The following is a 12,072-nucleotide window of genomic DNA, read 5'->3' on the forward strand; positions in this document are numbered from 1 at the left end:
ATCCAAATACATCAGGATTGATATACATAAATCAAAATTGAAATAAGAATAAAAGGAATCTCAGAAAATAGTTTGTCTGAATAAAATAAATATTTAAGTTTTCAGAAAATAATTTAGCTGAATAATATCAAAAAACAAAATCTCTTGGCAAATAATTTAATTTAATTAATTTCTATGAAACCTAAGAAAATAAATTTTAAAAAATTTAAATAATTTAGTAAAAATTTTAATTAATTTTAATAATTAATAATAATTCATTTAATTAAAAAAAAATATTTCTCAAATAACCACTAAATTAAATTACTTAAAATAAATTTTTAATAAAATATTCTATGCAATTTAATTAAAATTACTTAAAACTTTATTTTACAGAAAGTAATTTACATAACTTAATAAAAAAAAATCAATTGCTATGATAATAACTTAATGAAATTATTTTAAAAATAATAATTACTAAGAAAACAACTAAATTGTTCTAAAAAAAAGTAATCTAAAAATTTACTTTCCAGGAAAAAAAATTAATTTTATAATTAAAATTAATTAATTAAAAATTTTAAATAATTATTGATTTATTTTAAAATTCAAATTAAATTTTTTTTCTGGAAAGTTATTATTTTTAAAGTAATGTTTTTGAATTTAAGTAATTGATTTTTGTAATTAATTAAAATTTTGTAAATTTAATAATTAATTAAATTTTTTATTTAATTACAAAAATCAATTACTTAAATTCAAAAACATTACTTTAAAAATAATAACTTTCCAGAAAAAAAATTTAATTTAAAATTTAAAATAAATTAAATCACTAAAGTTAATTAAAACTATCAATAACTAAAAACTAATTAAATTAAATTACTTTAAAAATAAAAACTTCTCAGAAAACAACTAAATTAACTTAATTAGGAAATGAACTTATTAATTAATTAGGATTTTCTCAGATAATAATTTATTTTAATTGATTTAAAATTTAATTTGTCTCTATTTAAGTTAGATAAATCTTTCAACTTCTTAAAAATAGTTAATTAATTGCACTTATATAAAAATTTTCCAGAAGTAATTAAGCTAAGCGTATTCAAAAATTTATTTTTTAAAAACCAACTTCGTTGAAATAATTAAAAAAAATAATAATTTTTTCAGAAAATAACTTTATCACGTTAATTAAAAAAAATTAATTCCTATAAATTAAAAATAATATTTATCAAAATTTAATTGAAAAGTTTTATTAAATTAATAAAAATAAAAAAATTATTCAAATTAGTTTAGAAATTTAAGCTGTTTGAAAATAATTTAATCAATTTAATTAAAAAAAATTAATATCTCAGAAAACCTTTTTAAAACTAATTTTCTCAAAATTAATTAAAAAATACTCAGAACTTAATTAATTGAATTATTTAAAATTTTTTTTACTTAAAATTCCTTTTTTTTAATTTTAGTTAATAATTAATAATAATTGTTTTAATTTCAATTAAAATTAAATTAATTACATTTAAAAAAGTATTTCTCATAAAATTAAATAAGTACATATTAAGCCTGCATTATATAAAACATTTCATTATATTAAAAAAAGCTCTCTCTTCTATCTCAATCTCTCTTTTTACTTGTAATACCAGGTCTTAGTCTGTTCAATATTTGTTTTCACTTCAAACTAAAAAACCCTCAAATCCCCTTAATATGATCTTTGAAAGTCTTTCTTTTCCTTTTTACAAAGCATTTCCGCTCGCTACCCTCTCCGTCGCCAATCATATGAGGTGTGATGTGCAATAAAAGTGTTGAGACTTTTTTGATTGATTGCCTTCTGTGTAATAAAAGAAGTAGGGTCATTACAAACGAAAGGCAAGCTGCACATAAATGCAGACGAAGGTCTTGCTTCCAACAATATCTATATTTAAACAAAACATAGACGTTCGTTTCAGATTTTTGTCTGCCAACTTACAAATATTGACTAATGAAGATTTAGTATGTACAAGAGTAGAGCAGAAGAAGAAGAAGAAGTCGACAGCAGGAAGTGAAATCAGGAAGAAAAGCGACTGTGTCAATAACTACGAACACGACAGTGTCTCCAACTTCGACTCCAACTCCGGCTCCGAGGCTAACGCTGACGTTGATGTTCGTTAAAGCGCTCACAGATGATGACTTGACTCGGTTGACATGATTAATTGCGGGCATTAGCTTGTCTAAGCGCCGGCGATTTGAGCAGCTATGATATTTATTGCTTTGCTTATGCATTTGAGGCAGGTAATGATGGATAAACGTGCACCTTTGCACCTCAGCGCTGGGCTAAACCGACAAGCTGCTGTCAGACTTGAGTGAAATGTCACAGATAGAAAAAATACAGGCGAGCAAGGAAGTGTACTCATATGATAGTTAATCCTATTTGCTTTACGCTTTCTGAAAATTAAGACTTGCTGATGAAACTTCCCACACACACTGCGCTACCGTGTGGTAATTACATTTCAATTATGTTGCACCGCAACTAATTTGATTAGACGCCTTTTAGGCGCATAAAACTGAAGTCACTGACTTTTACCACTTTGCTTATTGTGTTATAGTTAGTTTATTATGTGTGCGTTTGCATTCAAGCGATTTTCCCACAAAGCAAATATTGACTTAGTTTCCGCGCACACAAGTTCAGGCGGTAGAGGAGGAAAGCGGAACATTGGGAATTTTCAATGCTTGGCATCCATTACGAATACGAAACGCGTGCGCATAGTTAAAAATTTCAGCAATTGCTGTTGTTGTACTAGCTGATGCCGCTATACAATGCTCATATATCTACAATTACAGACGAATAATAGCTGTGAATATTGCTTGCAAGCAGCATATATGCCTAACATGTGTGTGTATGTGCTGTATTTAACTAGACAAACACATCAAGCCCAGCACCAGCACCAAGAACATTTCAACCCCACAACTGCACACTACACACACACACACACCTTAATCATATTTATTATGTGCACTACCGCTATTTCTGACTGTGAAGCCCAGCAACAACAAGGGATTACATGCTCATTACAATTGTGGAGAATGCAAGCGTAAGCGCCTGCGCCTTCTCGCTTGCGCCGTAATTTCGGTTAAGCGACGGCAGTGATTTGGGTGCGTAAGTTTGTTGGCATGTGTATGTGTGCGTGCGTTACACACGCTGGTGTAAAATCGTAATTTTACAGCACATTTTAAGCGCCCATAATTAACTTCTCACATCCATGGGTTATCAATTAAGCATTTATTGGCGTTTAGCGTATATAATTGAAGGTAAAGAAGCTAATAATCAGCGAGTAAAGAGAGCTTTCCCACAAGACAGGTTGTGAGAATTTCACACCGAAGTTCAGAAGATCTAAACTGGCTAAATAATTAAAATTTGCGAATAAAAAAAAACATTTTTTTTGGTTTTACGAAGTAGATAACACCAACTATCCCACAGATCTTTGAAAAACTATTGGGTATATATTCCTGAGTTTTTATTTTCTTAATTTTAACATTTATTTAAGGAAAACCTGTTAATAGCATTATTCAAAGTATTGCCTTTCGGAAATAATATAAATAAATAATAAATATTTTGCCATCTTTCTGGAAATTTGTGGATTCCACCCAAACCAGACTCGGCTAAATGGCCAAAAGTGATAAAGCCAATTTTTAATACCCTGTTCGGAGGTGTACCGTTTTCCAGTGACAGTGTTCTGCATAGATCACATTAAATTGTAGTTAGAAGAAGTCAGATCAGAGCTTTAAAGCGTATGAAGCAAAATTTCCCAACCGTTTTTTTTTTGAAATAGTTTCTAACCGGGTTTGCAACATGAAGCTGAGCATTGTCATGATGGAAAACTATTGATTCGTGGTTAGTCGCGAATAACGGGTGTTTTTCGGCAGTCGCTCGTTTCAATTTGATGGGTTGTTGTCAGCAGCGTTTCCATTAATGTTTACATTCGGTTTCAGAAGCTCATAATACCGAACATCCTTCAGATGCCACATAATACGGAACATTACGTTGTCGTTATATACGAGTACATTCGGCTTTGTCGTTGACTTGACTTTTTGGCCAGGTTGTGCATATTTTAGCAATTTTGTTGTTGTTATTAGTAGTCGTATAATACGAGAATTTGAATATAGAGTTCCCACATTTATTAAACAATAATTCATTTTGAATGATTGGTTGGTTGGTCGAGCGAATTCTGGCCTTAAAAGAAAGCTTAGACACAATAAATTTGGTACAAAACTAGAAGAACTATTGTCTATTCTTTCCATTATGCTCTTAGGATAATCGCACTTACGTTTTACAGATAGTAAAAAAAGTTTTTTAGCGAATGAAGAAATTACACTGTACAAAAAACTTTGGCTTCACAATTTTGGCATAGCAAAAAACATCCGAAATTTTGTCCCTAAACAACAGAAAACGCAATTTATACTATGAGCTTGCCTTTTATATTTCACGTTTAGAGAAAAAAGGAAATATCAAACACCGAAAATCGCTTTATTATTTTTCAAAATATTTTGAATTAAGATCTATACACTTTTGCATGCATGTAAACTAATTGTCGAAGCATTTTTGTCTCTCGGATTGCGGTATCTCCAAAACAAGCGATCAGAACGTTGCAGCCACCTTTTCAGGTTTCGAAAAACGTTGACCCTTTAGTTTTTATTTGGAACGGTAATAAAAATAAGTTAATCCGTGCCAAGTCAGGACTATGGATGACCTGTGAGTGCTCGCATTGTCGTGGTAAAGAGGGATACGTCTTTGGCGATTGATTTTCCTGATTTCTTGAGAGATAACTGGCAAATAAATGATTGCTGTTCAACGTTGCTTCAGTGGTATGATGGCGATATGTCCAGTTTTTACAAAAAAACTGGCAACCATTTACTTGGGATTAAATTGTGCGCGAACAATTTTTGTTGGATTTGATACATACATATATGTACATCCAATCGGCTGCGGTTTACTTTGAGAATTGTTCGCATAAGTCCATGATTCATCGTCTTACATGATGTGATGTGTTTCGAATCACTGTTTTTAACATCTTTCTTAACCAATCGACACGGTCCTTTTTAGAGTGATAGACAAATTGTTTGGGATCCAACTTGAACAGTTGTTTTTGCGAATGTGTACTGATCCCACTTATGCCTATATAGAGACTACTATTTCAAGGTAGGTCACATGACGATTTTGCAATATTAGTTTGCGCCCAGCATTAATAGTTTTCGGAACAACAACTGATTTTGGACGCTCTTCACGAAATTCGACTTGGAGAGATCTACAACAACGATTTAATTCACCATTCAATCAATGAACACTGGCTCTTGTTACAGCTTCATCCAAAAAAATTGAGTTAGAAGTGAGATCATCAAGTTTCTGAGTTAATATATGTATGTATGTGGAATAATGTAAAAAAATATACCCGCAAAAATTTTCGCGATTTATTTATATTTTTTTTGCCGAGATGAATATTTCAAGTTACTGTAAACAACACAAATAACCAGCGCTCATATGTCAACACGTTTTGAGCATCTAGGTATTCAAATATATCCAATTTTATGATAAAGTGCTGCGCTCCAAATTCCAAAACGACGGTTGCCAAATCACGAAATATAAAAGCCAACCTGTGTAATTTGGCGTTGTTAGGATCCAAATAAGTTGAAAGTCTGAAAAAATTTAATAATATAATTGAACTGACCGATGGCTTATCAAAAATGTATTTTTGTCAACAGAAATGTCTTTGTATAAAATAGCATTAATGGAAAAGATTGGAAAAACATCAACATTTTAAATCCATTTTAATAACTGTTGCCATGCAAACAAGATAAAACTAAGAAATTTGTTAAATTTTTTAATCGAGCCTGCCACTTTAATATCTCCTGAGTTAAAACTTTTCCACACAGAAACACAAAAATAATATAAAATGAAATCTACGTGGCATCATAAAAAAGGCACTTGTGCAAAATTTTTATATTTTTATAAACTTTGCACTGACAGCAATTTATGTATTCCGTCTGCCACCATATTTATTGCATAAAATACTACCCCCAATTCATCTAAAATACACACACAACAACCTAGCAGCCAAGCAACACACACACCTATAACAACACACACACCCACAACATCACACACACCTATAACAACAACAACATAGCAACCGTTAGCAGGCAAAGAACTCGCCTAATGGCGAACCCCAACGTGCGAACCCAAACCAGGCGCATAAACCGCCCGCACAGCCACCCAACCGAACGAACGACAATGGCTTACCGCTATGGAGTACGCATGTGCAGTAATTATAAATACAAATACCAGTAAATGCTGTTGCTTTTTTAACACAGAGAATTATATACATATAAATACTCGTAAAGTGGAGTGTGGAAGAAAATAACACAAAGAGGTGGAAGTGAGTGAGTTTTGGGGGGGAGTTGGAAAATCGTAATTGGCAACAATGGATACTCGTGGGTGGTCGGATGTTGCTACGATTATGTATGTGTGTGTGAAAGCAGCGAATGAGTGAATCGAACAACCCTAAAAGCTACCGAGCGTTATAACGCAGATGCCGTTCTTGTTGTTAAAGCGGAATATGACAATAAAGGGAAGAGCAGGAGAAGGAGCTGGCTGCTGTGGCTGGGGGGCCTGCAAGTCATGGCGCGGTAAAATAAATCAAAATTCTACTTCGAAATGCAGGGAAACAAACAAAACAGTCAAAACAACAACAAAACAGTGAAAAACAAAAACAACACAGTCATAGAAAATGGATGCAACACAAACAAAAGCAAAGCTGCCACAATTGCAAACGGCGACAACAACAAGCGACCAAAGTGAATGGCAAATAAAGAAGACGGCAAACAAACAGACAAACAAACAAAACAATTGTAGAAGAAGCAGAAGACGCGCACAAATGAAAATGCAAAAACAAAATGGCAACTGTGTAATTTATTACTTAAGTTGAGCAGCAGCCGAGTGTGGCGGGGGGTATGGGGGCACCGGCTGTCAACTTGTGCCAAATAAATAAAATATTACAGCGCGGCAAGGCAAGGCAGGAGGCGGCTGAAGTGGCAGCTACATTGAAAGTAAGAAAAATTATGGAGGCTGGTGGGTGGCAACGCCATATGTTGTTGTTGTGCAAGCAAGGCAAAGCATAAGCAAGCGCTGCAGCAGTGCTTTGCTATTTATTATGGCGCTATTGTTTTTGTTGTTACTGCTTTTGCTTAGTTTCTTTTCTACGCTCCCTGTAGCTGCAGTGAATTTTGATTAGCTCAGCGAAGTGCTTTATTTCCGCATTTGGAATTTTCATTTTTTTCTTCGCTTATTTATTTGTTAAATTGCTTATCTCTGCGGTTATATAAATGCGAAAGTGTGCTGTGTGTATGTGTACTGTGTGCGTGTTTGTGTGGCGCTGGCATATGAAGGGGCGTTTCATTTGGATTCCGATTTATATTTTTATCTTCTTCTTACTTATACTCATTGCAATTTCACAATTGTATCTGCACACCCACACACACACACACACATACACATAAAACATCGTCGTGAATGTCGGCATGTGTGCGCCTTATAAGTACTTTAACTTTATACTGTGTACGTGCTAGACGCCATTTTGTGTTATTATTCTCAATTTTTTTTTTGGTGTTGTTCTTTAACTTGAAGTGCTCAGCCATATGCTTCAGGCATTTCGTTGTGCTTGCGCTTGTTTATCTTTCATTGAAATTTAAAGTACTTAAAATTTATGTGTGCGTACACATACATACATACATACATATGTTATATATATTATATATATTGTATATATGTATATATACATTATTAGCAGAGCAAGTGCTAATTTTAAGTACATTTTCGCAGTATTTATGATATGTTATGTGTGCATGGCGTGCTTGCGCGCACTTGTTTCTACCCACCCGTTATACAAATATGTATGTCGAAGCTTTGAAACAAAAATAATCTGCACAAGTTTTAACAGGTTTTTGCGCGTCCATAGTATATCTAGATGCCTCTACTCTTCTCTTTGCTTCATTACGACTGCTGGGAAACAGTAATGTCTGCACAAATTTGCATTTAAATTTATTATTGTTAAGCGTAGCCACGTCAATCCTTTAAAAGTATTCGTGAAAATGTGTCAGCGAAGTCAGATGCTCAAAAAAAATTTTTGTTTTGATAATTGTTATGTTTGTGAATGTGTTTAAATATCTTGTTATGCATATTTATAAACTTTTTCCGACGTTCTTGTTTATATCAGGTCTCTTCATTAAAACAATGCCTACAGTTCGTGGATTTTCAGTTCTCCTAAGGAAACGGAAATTGAAGCTCAGTATTCGCTGAAAATTTCCTAATTATGTTTGCTTTAATTTTTTTAAAACGATTATTTATCTACGGACGAGATGTCTCCTCAAAATAACCAAATTTCTGGATATAGAATAAAATTCACATGATATTATCTTTTTAAGTTCAAAATAGTTTCCATTAGAGTTTTATATTGATTAGGATCCACTAAAATTTATGGCACTTCGTTGGTTTTTCAATAAGAACGCTACAAAAAAATAGAGCAATAGGGACAGCGAACGACCACATATTTTTTCCATCACTTTCGACATATCTCTTTAGTTAGGTTTGCCAATTCATCATGGAAAGATAAACGTTCCAACGAGTCAAAATTTTTAAAATTTACTACCGAAAAGCGGAAACAGAGTCCTCAAGTTTTCAGTAAAATTGAAGTTGGTTATAACTTGGTTATATATCATATACATATAACCATTATAAACAAATTTCAATACTTTTTTTCAATAAAAATTCAAAGTGAGTTCCAAAGTAAACAGGTATTTTTGAATCGAGCGCCTCATGGTGGTGCCATCTATTTGTCGACTAGTGCGTTAGAATCTGCTATTTTTGTCGATTGTCCAGTGAGAATTTCACATCATCTGTGCGTGTCATTTACGAGATATATACGAAAAAATCATTGAAATTCTTGGAAAAATCACATTTATAGCCCCGCACTACCTCGCCGGTGTGAGTTATGGCACTTTGCGACTCCTTCCTTTTCGGAAAAATTCATTTGCTCATGAAATGAATGCGTTATACAGACGTAGAGGCCATTCAAAAGGCTTTCACCGGCATACAGGCGGCTATACCGGCCAACGAGCTAAAACACTCGTTCGACATGCTTTTGGACCGTACAAAAAACTGTATTGAAGCAGAAAGAGACTATTTTGAATAAAATAAATTAATTTTCCGGAAAAAAAAACTTTTGTTCTTTTTTTTTAAGTCCTGTTTACTTTGGAACGCACCTTGTATTATTATAATATAATATAAAAATAATTTAATAATTATATACATATGTAATAGAATTTTATATAAATTTAATAATAGCTCTCGTTCGTACAAGAAACTATTTAAAAAGTAAATAATATTTTTATCGACATAGTTAATATATGTATATACATACACATCAGCATATTAGTCGTTGTTGAATGAAATTCATATATTTTGGTGGCTAATTTGCAAGAGTCATAAAGTCACTTATATATGTATTACATACATATGTATAAGTGGCTGTCTGTATGTCTCTGCATAACAATCATTTCCGCTTAGAAACATATATTATTGCCTAAAATCGATTAATGAATGAAATTCATCATACATGCGCACACGATAATATACATATACATATGTATGCATATGCATAAATATATATGCATGCCAATTTTTATACATTCATGTTTACACAAGTTAATAATTACACTATTCATTAATTTATTTTTCTTAATCCCGGAAATTGATGTCTAATGAATTCTAAATTGGCTCTAATTAATATACAAAAATTCTATATTTGTTTTAGACTTATGAAACTCAGCTAGTGGGAAATTAAAAATAATAATTCATTTCACTACTACCTAATCGACAACTCAAATAGTTTGGTACCGCGCCCTTAAGTCTATTGTGTCCTAAATCTAACAATTTATTAATTACTCCAATTGATTTTCTCTACCATATAAAAAATCTAATAATCTCATATCTTCATTTACTTCCAGGTGTGGTTCAAGAACCGTCGTGCCAAGTGGCGCAAGCGCGAGCGTAACGCCATGAACGCAGCTGTTGCTGCCGCCGACTTCAAATCCGGCTTTGGTTCACAATTTATGCAACCCTTTGCCGATGATTCGCTCTACTCGTCATATCCCTACAATAATTGGACTAAAGTGCCATCACCGTTGGGCACGAAACCTTTCCCCTGGCCGGTAAATCCACTCGGCTCCATGGTGACCACCAATCATCACCAAAACTCGGTGAACTGCTTCAATACCGGCGCTAGCGGTGTGGCGGTCAGCATGAACAACTCCATGTTGCCGGGCACAATGGGCTCTACGTTGACCAATAGCAATGTCGGCGCCGCACCATGTCCCTACACCACGCCCGCCAATCCGTACATGTATCGTGCCGCCGCCGAACCCTGCATGACGTCGAGCATGTCATCGAGTATTGCCACACTACGCCTAAAGGCCAAACAACACACCACCGGTTTTGCCAGTCCCTACTCGGCACCGTCGCCAGTGTCGCGTTCCAATTCAGCGGGCCTGTCCGCCTGCCAGTACACCGGTGTGACTGATGTTGTCTGAGAAAACGCCCTCGGGGCGCTACTCAATCAACATCAACATCATTTGCATCACTTCTCCGCCAGCAGTGGTGGCGGTATATCCGCACACTCACCCAATCTCAACAATAATTTACATCATTTACACAACAATAATAATAACAACAACTTGTTGAACAACAACAACCTGCTGCTAGATCATAATGGCGAGCTAAGCGTGGGTGTGGGCAGTCTGGTGGGTAACGGTGTGCACAATAACAAATCACCGCTGGGACATCAACACAGTGATATGGGGGATGGCAACGGCGGCCGTGGCGGCAATGGTGGTGGCACAAATAACGGACTGTTGGGGCCGAATGTCAATAGTGATGGCGGCGACGAAGTGGAGGAGGTCATCGACTAAAGCCGCCGAGGGTGGTTTTAATTGGGTAGAGTAGACTATAATGCAAATAAATAAATAAATAACGGCAACTTAAGACGAAGGCATAACACAACTGCGGCTCTCAAACTGTTCGTGTGAAATGTAAAGGGAAGTGTATAATAATTATTAAAGAAAAAATAATAATAAATAAAGAGAAAAGCAAAATATTTGTTACAATACTTGTAAAATAATGATTAATTAAAGTGCATACATATGTTTAGTGTTAAGTAATTGAATTAATTGTAGTTAAAATGGTGAACATTTGTATTGAGATATAAAATAAAAAAGGTTTAACATAATATACATATATCCAAAGAACAATAACTATTTTTAAATTCAAAAAAATGCGTTAATTAATATATATAAAAATGTTAAGTAAAACCGCAAACTAAAATAATTTATTTAAGTTCAGTTCGGCTAAAAACAAAAACATAAAAAAATGTATATTTTTTTATTACAAAACAATTTTTTTATTTTATTTTATGATTTTTATTTCACCAAATTTGTTTTGAAAATGAAAATTTAATAATTTTTTATAACAAACATTTTTTTTTTTATTATGGTTCAGTAAAAAAACTAGAAAAAAGTTATGTGGATTTTTTGTGACAAAGTTTTATTTTATTATTTTATAAAATTAAAATTACTATAATGCAAATTGTAAATAGCAAAAAGTATGATAAATTTATTTCACTTTATTTCCAAAATATTATGGCAAAATGCTGAATAAGAGTAAACATCAAACGCAATTTAAATTAAAAATTTTATTAAATAGTTAATAAATTTAAAAAATAAAAATATTACATACATACTATATATTGATTTTTTATTCAAAAACAATACATTTTTACTATTAAATTGATTTCTGTTCCAATACAATCAAAAATTTCAAAAATTTTCCAAACAAAAACTATTTTCAAACCGATCTCCATTACAAATTTTGTATGAATAATTTCTTCAGCATCGCTTTTTTTCTTGAATCAAACCACTACACGAAAAATAGTTCTTAGCAAATCGTGTAACATTACCATAATCAAACAAACTAGCACGCATACATATAAAATAAATTATTGTAAATTAAAAATTAATATTAAATAAATG

The 12,072-nt window shown here is 32.9% G+C and overlaps 1 protein-coding gene across 2 annotated transcripts in view; it reads left to right on the top strand.

The window, feature by feature from the left end:
• The window catches only part of LOC105233684 (pituitary homeobox homolog Ptx1), a 75,800-nt gene extending 64,265 nt beyond the window's left edge, over window positions 1-11,535 (top strand). For both annotated transcript variants that reach the window (XM_049447163.1, XM_049447164.1), the window contains exon 5: window positions 9,997-11,535. In XM_049447163.1, coding sequence (XP_049303120.1) covers window positions 9,997-10,578 — 582 coding nt within the window. In that variant the 3' untranslated portion in view covers window positions 10,579-11,535. The remainder of the gene's footprint in view (window positions 1-9,996) is intronic.
• Window positions 11,536-12,072: the final 537 nt, after the last annotated feature.

The sequence above is a fragment of the Bactrocera dorsalis genome, chromosome 2 (assembly GCF_023373825.1).
Source record: "Bactrocera dorsalis isolate Fly_Bdor chromosome 2, ASM2337382v1, whole genome shotgun sequence".
Classification (NCBI taxonomy): Eukaryota; Metazoa; Arthropoda; class Insecta; order Diptera; family Tephritidae; genus Bactrocera; species Bactrocera dorsalis.